The sequence below is a fragment of the Heliangelus exortis genome, chromosome 5, assembly GCF_036169615.1.
Source record: "Heliangelus exortis chromosome 5, bHelExo1.hap1, whole genome shotgun sequence".
NCBI lineage: Eukaryota > Metazoa > Chordata > Aves > Apodiformes > Trochilidae > Heliangelus > Heliangelus exortis.
In genome coordinates, this window is record NC_092426.1 from 41,066,071 (window position 1) to 41,074,952 (window position 8,882).

Sequence of the window (8,882 nt, forward strand, 5' to 3'; positions counted from 1 at the left end):
AGCTGGGGAGGGGTTTTTCTGACTGTCCCATCCCAGCACCAGCCCAACCACAGGTTGTCTATATCTCAAACAGCTCTGGCTGACAAGGCCATTTATTTCACTGCTGTTATTGGTGTTGGGTTTGGTTTATTCTCTTTTTTCATTCTTACCTTTAATCCACAAGTTGCACGGAGTCGTTGCTCCTTCTTTGAGAGTGACTTCCTTAATATTCCTTAATAATAATGTGACTTCCTTAATAATTCCTAGGCACTTCTCCTTTTCCAGCTTGCCCAGTTACTTCCTCCTGTGTCCTGACTGCATCTGTGAGCTGAGCAAAAGGTTTCATGGGTGGGTGACCCCTAAAAAGGTGGGCAGAGGTCTCTCAATATTTCTGGGCAAGGTTTTTCACACAATTTGGAGACTGGATACACAGGATTGCCTCACTTGTCTAAACCACAGTCTCATGATTTCTGACTGAAGCTCCCACTGGCTCCAGGGGAAGCTGAAGAAGCTCAGGATCTAAGAAAATCCCAGCTCCTTGTCCCCCTGTGTCACTAGATAGGGTACTGAGACTCAGGGGATGGATGAGATGCTCCCACAGGATTTTGCTGAGATCCTCATTGGAGAGAGGGGCAGAGACCTGCAGGATTCCCGGGCTCTTTCCCAGCTCCCAGGAAGCAACAGTGGATTAGTGTGAGTTGGGGGTGGTCACTTTTTTGAAAGCTGTTGCTCTGCCTTAAAACAAGGGTGCATCCCTCGGTGTGAGATTTTCTAGGAAATAAAGAGCAGGATTTTACAGGAAATACCCATCCTCAGGAGTTGTGTGCTCAGGCAACCCCTCAGCCGGCTTCGTTGCCTGCAAAATTTTTTGGGTGCTTTCTGTAAGAAAGAGCAAGCTCTGGGGTATCCTGTGGAGGGAATCAGAGAACTAATTGAACAGATTTCCCCTTAATTAGCCATGGTTCTGGTACAGTCAGCCTGGATTGGATTTTTTACGGGAGAAAAAAAAAAAAAAAAAAAAAAAAAACACGAAAAATAAAATAAAAATTTCATGCCCCAGTATTCCTCGAAGGCTTAAAAAAATAAACAAGCAAGCGAGTAATAGGAAAAAAAAAAAAAAAAAAAAAAAAAAAAAAAAAAGTCACACCTACGGTCCAGGAGACTGGGAAGAGCAGCGTTAAGCCCTTGCTAGGAATTACATCTTCCCTGAGATCCCGCCACGGCGGCTGCGGGACCCGACAGAGAGTGCTGGGAAGTTGAGTCCGTCGAGGAACTCCGGTGGGACCGGGCAGCCCGAAAGCTTCCTGGGAGAGTGTCCCGAGAGAAGCAGCAGTGAGAAAAAGCTGTGATCACATTATTTGCAAATCCCCCTTGCCCTGCTTCTCTCCCTTTTCGATATATTTCTGGAATGGGCTTGGCTGAGCTCTCTCCCCACAAAAAATAAAAAAAAAAAAAAAATAAAAAAAGTCCGTGTTCCCCTTCCCGGGCCGGGGGCTCCGAGGAACATCCTGGAACCCTTGCCGTGACCTCTTTAGCCGTGGTGGGTCAGTAGATATCGGCCCAAATCACAGGGAAAATAAGTTTGTGCCCCCTGATCTGACGGCCCAATGTGTTGCTGTGATTTATGTGATTGGGACGCGATTTTTAATCGGGGAGGGAAGGGGAAATCGTAATGTCTGTTATTGTTCTGAGCAGTGACTCAGGAGCTGCTTTATTTGAGACCTCTTCTGGGTTGGTTTAGAGACGGGTTTGGGGAGCTGGTTAGAGATTACAAGGCAAAAAAAAAAAAACAAAAACAACAAAACAAAACCGTGGGCTTTTATAAACAACGAAAATAGAGGAACAAGAGAAACTCAGCGGCCGGGCGGCAACCAGGACTGAGCCGACCTCTCCGTCCTGGGAGCCTCAATATTTGTAATTAAACGTCTCCACGCCTCCCTGGGAGCACTTTTCATCCTCTCTCGGCAGCAGGCAGCAGGGATGCTGGAGGTGTATCTCCGGGATGGAGCACAGGAGGAGTCCCCGGGCTGCGGGGCACCAGGAGTGCCTGTCTCGGGGGTGAGCTCCCTTACAGCTCCCCTTCTCTCGGCCTCCCCTCCTGTGCCCCCCATCCCAACCCCCCGTCGCTGCCGGGCTGTCCCGGTTCTGCTCCACTCGTAAAGGTCAGGGGGAGCCTCTCTCGCCGCGCTGACAGGTGCACCAAATGCCACTGGATGCCTTCGGCTCGGAGCCCCCTCCTCCCCGGCCTCTTTGTTTCGTGTTCAGGGCATAGAGGACATTCCCAGGCCGGCGCACCCCACGGGGAAATGCCTCCCCCCCCGCCTCCCCTCGACACATCGCCTCACTGACCCCCGCAAAAGTCACCGGTGCCTTGTTCTGTATCCCGCGGGCTGGGTGCTGGGTCCTCTTGGACCCGTCGCACAGCCCGCGGGACAGCCGGGGTGGGACCCGGGGGGTTGGACAAGGTGACTTTTAGAGGTCCCTTCCAACCCAAATTATTCTGTGATTCCACATCCCTCGGGTTCGGCGGAGCCGCCCGGGCCGCCGCCTCGCTCGGTTCCCCCGGTGCTGCCCAGCATCTTCCCGGGGAGCCCCGGGCAAGCCCGAACGTTCTCCCGTCGTGACCTCTCTGCCTTTGCTGCTCCAGGGCTTCTAATTCAAGCAAAAAATAGTGTCTGACTTCAGAGAGAGGTCTGGCAAGGTCACACGCAAAGGGAAAGTAACGGGGAAAAGAGCAACAAGTGGGGTTTTTTCCCCCGCAGGAAGGAATTTACAGATAGCCACTGAAAATTTCAGTCCTGGCATTGAACATTACAGACACCTTCCCCTTTAGATATTGTTCGGGACATTTAGAAGCGGGACGAAGTGCAAAGAGCCTTCACAGAACCACAGAATCTCCCGAGCTGGAAGGGACCCATCAGGATCATCAGGTCCAACTCCTGCCCCTTTCACTCGGCCCGGCGCGACCGTCGAAGCCCGGTCCAGGGCCCTGGGTAGGAGGCGGCCGTTCTGAGCCTCCCCATGGCCCCATTGCCCGGCTCATCTCGGACCGGGACACCAGAGCCAGGCAGGGACCCGAGGCGGGGTTCGGAGCGGGGTGCGGGGGGTGCGGGGGCCGCCCCTGCTCCGCTTGCCCATTGGTTCTCACGTAGTGGCGTCATCGGGGGCCCCGCGGTGATTTTCGGTTCCACGTTTTGTTTTCTGTTAGTTTTGGGTTGTTTGGTGGGGTTTTGGGTTGTTTTTTTGTTGGTTGGTTTTTTTGTGGTTTTTTGGTTTTGTTTTTCTGGGCTTTGGGGGGAGGACGGGACTGAGAGGTTCGGGTTGTTCCGGGGGTCCCGGGTTCTGCTGCGTCTCACCCCAGCCGAGGGCCCAGCTGCCCTTCTCCGTGCAGAAGCGGGTAAAAAAAAACCTGCTCTCCGTCTCTTGCAGCTTGAAGTCGAAAAAGAAAACAAAATTAAGAGAGAAAAAAAATTAAAATAAAAAAAAAAAAAAAAAAAAAGGAGCTAGAAAGGCCGAACTGCCCCCCGTGCATCCTGGGGCTGTCCGCCGAGCCCAACCGGCTTTGGATCGCCGTGCGAGCAGAAGGGGCCGTGGTCCCCCTGTCCCCCTCCTGCAGCCCCCCCTGTAAACCCTCAGGAGAGGGACAGGGCCCCCCCGCCTCGCCCCCTCCTCCATAAGAGGGCACCGGCGGCCCTCCTTCCCCCCAGGGCAGCCCGGGTCCGGCTTGTCCCCTGCCCGACCCCCCCCAGGGACCAAGCAGGTGCCCGGTTTTGGTGAAAACAGACAGACAGACAAACACACATGGCTGCGGGGCCGCACGGAGCAAAACGTCCCCAAAACAGGAGGGAGGGGGCCGGGCGGAGCGGGGCGGGGGGAGCCGGGGCAGCGCGGCCGCGGAGAGGCAGCGGGGATGCGGGACAGAGCCTGCGGGAAGCGGAGCCCGGGGATGGACTTCCATTCCTTGCTGAAGTGGAGGGAAGAGGCAGCGGGGAGACCTCGGAGGATGGGGGGAGGTTCAGAGGGGCAGCGTCCGGCCTGGAGGGACTCTGAGCCTCCTTCTTCGCTTTCCACGGGAAGGAGAGAAGCGGGTCAGCTCAGTCTCTCTGTAAGCTCCTTTGTGGCACGAAGAACGTGCTTTAATAACAGTTAATATCGCATATATATATATATATATTTATACGTGTATCCTCAAGGAAACTCGCCGAGGGCCCCAGCCTGGATGCCTGGCCAGAGCCAGAGGACAAGGAGGAGGGTACCAGCGGGGCTGTTGCTAGGCAAGCTCTGCTCCCGAAATAAAGATGCAACATTCGTCCCCGTTGGAAAGGAAAAATAGATTTTAAAAAAAAAAAAAAAAGTTTGGAAGATTAGCACGAATATTTTCCCCTCTCTGCCCCCCAGCATTGCTGTTATAAATAGGTCGCCTTCAGATCTCTGTCCTGCACAAAAGGAGCCCGCAGCTCTGAAGAGACCACACAAACCAACCCAATGGGGGAACAAACTTGGGGGCACTTTCCAAGAACGAGGTGCTGCCAAAGAGCCGGGAGGGAACGGTGTGAAAGAACCCTTCTCTCTCCAGCTCCCTTCCCCAGTGAAACGAGCCCATTCCCTGTACCCATTTATTTACTGTCCCGTCTCCCAGACCTGGGGCGCTGGACCTGTCACCCCGAAGCCTCGCCGTGCCTCTCTCCAGCCTCTCCGCCGCCGGGACGGCTGCAGACACCGGTACCAGCCCTGGGCCGGCCCCGAGCGGCCGGAGAGCCGGGAGGACAGCGGAGGTTTCGGAGGGACACGGTTTCCCTCGGCTGTGTTTGGGAAAGCGGAGCATTCCTGCTTCCTCGCCCCCGGCCCTCTCTGCTCGTCCCCGCCGCCCTCTCGGCTGCCCGCTCCCCGCGGCCCCGGTGTGCAAGGACCACCGGGCACTTCAGCCTTTTCCCGGGTCTCCATAAAGCAGAAGTGTCTAAATCGCCCGGGAATAAAGATTTTTTAAATTTTTTTTTTCTCGCAGAAATCGAGATGTAGAATCATCTCTCTGTCCCCTGCTCCTCTCACCGGGTCCTTCCCCGCTCCTGCCCTAGTGGAAGGGAAAAGGCTCCTCGAAAATAAACCATCCAGGGCTGCCCTGGGCTGCTTCCTACTCCAGGGAATTTCTCCGGGAAGGGACACCTGGATCTCCCGGAGCTGGAGACCCGGGCGATTCCTCCAGAGGTGACCTTGCCCGGTGGGACGAGCTGGCTCTCACCTGGGCTTTCCGCAGCCCTGGGTGGGAAGGGACCCTCGGGACTGACCCTTTCCAAACCCAGCAGCAATTGTACCTGAAAAAGGTCTCGATATAAAGCACGGGATACGTACGGAACTGGCAACCGGTAACTACCGAACCTTTGCGGCCGCTTTTTTTCTGGCCCGTCCCTTTTAGAAGCATTCGGTGTAGACACAGGGCGGGTTTGGGGTCAGTCGGAGGGAAAACGGTGAGATCGCGTTTCAAGTGGTGTGTGTGTGTCCCTTTCCGTGTCTGTGCTGCCGATCCTCGCTGCCGCCGGTATGGGGATGCTCCCCTCGCCCCGGCGGTACCGGCAGGGCAGAACCGCACCGCCGGACCCGGCGGGCAGACACGGCCACCCGGGCAGCTCAGCCATCCAACCCCTTCCCTTGTTGAACGGGGAGCGAGGCTGCAGGCTCCCTCTTTGCTTTTTATGTTCACAAGGCTCGGATCCCAGCTAAGGGGGGCTGGAGGAGTCCCCCATTAAACTTGATGAGAGGACTTGAGGCAAAACGCAACCCAGGCAAACGAAAACCGTCAAGAAGTACGATTTCCCGGTTATTCTCCCACACCCCCCGCCAGATCCAGAGGACACTTTCCCTGGGTAACGATTCCCGATTAAACCCCCCACTCCCAGAGACACAAATTAGCCATTAGAGAGAGAGTTTTATTGCGGTCCTTTCAGTGGGGCTGCGGATTAGCCGTGATTGGGAACTAATGGACTTTTCGTTAGAGTTTAATGCAAAGAGAGGCTGGCAGAGGGCTTCGGCAGACTGCGGACAGCCCTCCTTCCCTCCACTCGGCCACAGCCAGAGCTTCACAGACAGAGCTCAAGAACGAAGAAAAATAACAAAACAAAACAACAAACCAACAAACAAACAAAATACCACCCCCAAAATATGTAATTTTTAAGGATTTTGCCCTTGATCTATCCCTTAGTTTTGCCTTGTTGTGGCTTTACTTCGCCGAACAGAAATCCCGCGGCCGAGCAGAACTCCGCTGCACGGGCTGCTTCAGTGGCTGGAAACCCGTATTTAACGCGTCACACTCCCCCCCCAAAATACTCTCCTGCGGCGAGCCGCCGGCGATGCCGGGAGCCGGGACCGCCGCAAGATGTGGATACCGGCAGCGCCCCGACTCCCTTGGCCGTCCCGAAGTGGTTTTTAAGAAAGATTCTCATGCGTTGGGTTCGTTTGCTTTTTATTAAGTAGTGGAGAAGGGAGAGAGAGAGAGAGAGAGAGGGGGCTGTGGTGGTGAGTTTGGGAGGGGGGAGAGAAACGACCAGGAAAGAATTAAGCAAGGTAATAAAGAGAATAAGGAAGGCAAATCCGCTGAAAGCTTTCTTGGACCAGAAAGCTGAGCGAGCCCAGCGCTGCTCTGAGGGAAACTCGCAAAACGGTTTGAAATCTAGTAAATTAATTCGTCCCTGGCTGTTTTAACGACGACCTCGCTAGAAATCCCTTCTGCATCTGGGGGTCGGGGGGTGGGGGGGGGAAGTTGTTCCTGTCAAATCCGAGTTAATGAAAACGGAGGTGCTGGTTTTGCTCCTGGAGCAAACAAACCCTTTTGGGGGAGGCGGCGGCTGCCACGAGCACCCCCTGAGCCTTCGCCCCGGGGGCTGCACCCCTCTCCCCCCCCATCGTGCACCCAGATACACACACACAGATGAAAGCCTTGAGTTTCCTTCCTCTGTGCATGGGGGGGGAGATGGGGGGGAGGAAGCCGGGGGGAGAAGGGAGATCACATGGGCCGAACCCTGGGGGGGGAGCTCGCAAGGAGCCCAGAGCCGCTGCCGGTGCCCCCGCTGCCCGCCCGCAGCCGGCTCCGCTGTGGCCGGCCCTCCCGAAGGGGTTAAGAGCCTTTCTTCTCTCCCCCTTCTTTTTCTTCCTTTCTTTTCTTTTTCCTCTCCTATGTACATATATATTTTAATTTTTTTTTTTTTAAATTGAAGAACCGTGGATGTAGTTTGCGTAATATCTTTATTACTGAAAACTTCAAGGTAAGCGAGCAATAGAAACCAGATGTGGGGATGGGAGGAAGGCAGGGTAAGAGTAAGTGTAAGGGGTAGCAGGAGTTAACCGGGGGAGGAGGGGAATCAGGTTGAATGACGGGAGGGGGGGGACTACGGAAGGTGAGTATTGATTTATTTTTAAGCCCTTTTTGGGTTGCAATTGACCCCTCAATCCAAAAAGGGCTCCTGCCAGCCTCTGTCCCTTGGCAAGTTCACCTCTGGCAGTCCCAGAAACCGCGGCCAATTTTGAGTGCTTGGCGACCCCGTTAAAAAATCCCTCCCGCTTTTGATCCAGTTGTTTTACACCTGGAGAGAGCACGGTTTTTTTTAGAGGTAAATAAATAATGACAATCAGAAACGCCGCGGAGGGTTGTCCTGGCGATGTGCGCGGCTCCACCGTGCCAGGGGACGCAAAGGGCTCACGACAGCGCCGGGAGAATTGCCAGCCTTGAAGGGGTTAATGGGGGGGGGGGGGAGGGAGGCTTAAAAAGCTCATAGCTGCGGGGGAAATCCGCATTGCCTTTAATAGAGGGGAGGGGGCTGCGGAGGTGGGGGTCCTCGCAGCTGGGGGCAACGAGTGGCGCGGAGAAGGCCGGAGAGAACCGAGCGTGTCACGACCATTAAATTGTCCCCGGTGCTTCTGCCTGCGCGGATCCCACATCCATCCCTGCGTTTTCTGTCATCTGTTTGGTTTTTCTGTATTTTGATCATAAAAAAAAGTTTGTTTGGTTGGGTTTTTTTGTTGTTGTCGTTGGGGTGGCTTTTTTGTTGGTTTCGTTTATTTTTTAACGCGAAAGAGATGACCTCCCCCCTTTCTGCTTCCACACACCCCCAGACACACACACACCCCTTCCTGGGCCCCCTCCACTCCACTGTCATCATCTACATATTAATTGGGGGAGAGGTCTCTCTCCTCTTTACTTTTTTTTTTTCTTTTCTTTTTTTTTTTTTTTTAACTTTTTTTTTTTTTTTTTCCTACGTGTGTGTGGGGGAAAGCGCGGAGAAGAGCTTCTTTAGAGTGTAGATAGTTTGGAGGGAGAGACGGAGTGCAAGTGTGTGTGTGTGTGTGTGTGTGAGAGAGAGAGAGAGAGGGGGGGGGGGAGGGAAGGAAAAAGACCCCTTTTACTGTGCGAAATCTTAAGGGGGCTTGGAGATCTGGTCAGCTTTCAGGAACATCTGAATCCTCTTAGAGCTCCCTGGCCCAGCTGTGAGTGTGTGTGTGTATGCGAGAAGGAGAGGGAAAGAGAGGTTCCTGGTGCCCCTCCAAGCGCATTAAGGACACTCGGGCCTTTTAATTTTAGGAATGAATGCTGATACTTGTGTTTCTTATTGTGATCCGGCTGCCATGGATTCCTACTACAACGCAGCCTCCCAGGGCACAGAAGGCTCCTCGCCTTTTAGGGCATTTCAAGCAAGTGACAAGTTCAGCCCCACTTTCCTGGCCAGCAAAGGACAAGGCTTTGGTGACAGCAGCACCAAGTGCCGGAGCCGCTACAGCCAGCAGGAATGTCAGTCCCTGGATGGCAGCGTGCAGGCTCCGGGCTCTGCCGGGGCTCCGGCCTCCTTTAACAAATACCCTCCTCAGCAACAGCAGCAGCAGCAGCAGCCTCCGCACCTCTACATGCAGCGAGGCCC

At 54.5% G+C, this 8,882-nt stretch overlaps 1 protein-coding gene and 1 long non-coding RNA gene across 4 annotated transcripts in view; both read left to right on the top strand.

The window, feature by feature from the left end:
* The window catches only part of LOC139796635 (uncharacterized), a 521,507-nt gene that overhangs the window by 351,729 nt on the left and 160,896 nt on the right, over positions 1–8,882 (top strand). The gene's annotated exons all lie outside the window — the stretch shown is intronic.
* Positions 7,970–8,882, top strand: part of ALX4 (ALX homeobox 4) — a 36,930-nt gene continuing 36,017 nt past the window's right edge. Inside the window, exon 1 of one of the 2 annotated variants that reach the window (XM_071744954.1) lies at positions 7,970–8,878. In XM_071744954.1, the coding sequence (XP_071601055.1) occupies positions 8,551–8,878 (328 nt within the window). In that variant the 5' untranslated portion in view covers positions 7,970–8,550. The remainder of the gene's footprint in view (positions 8,879–8,882) is intronic. The other variant, XM_071744956.1, reaches the window with a different exon arrangement.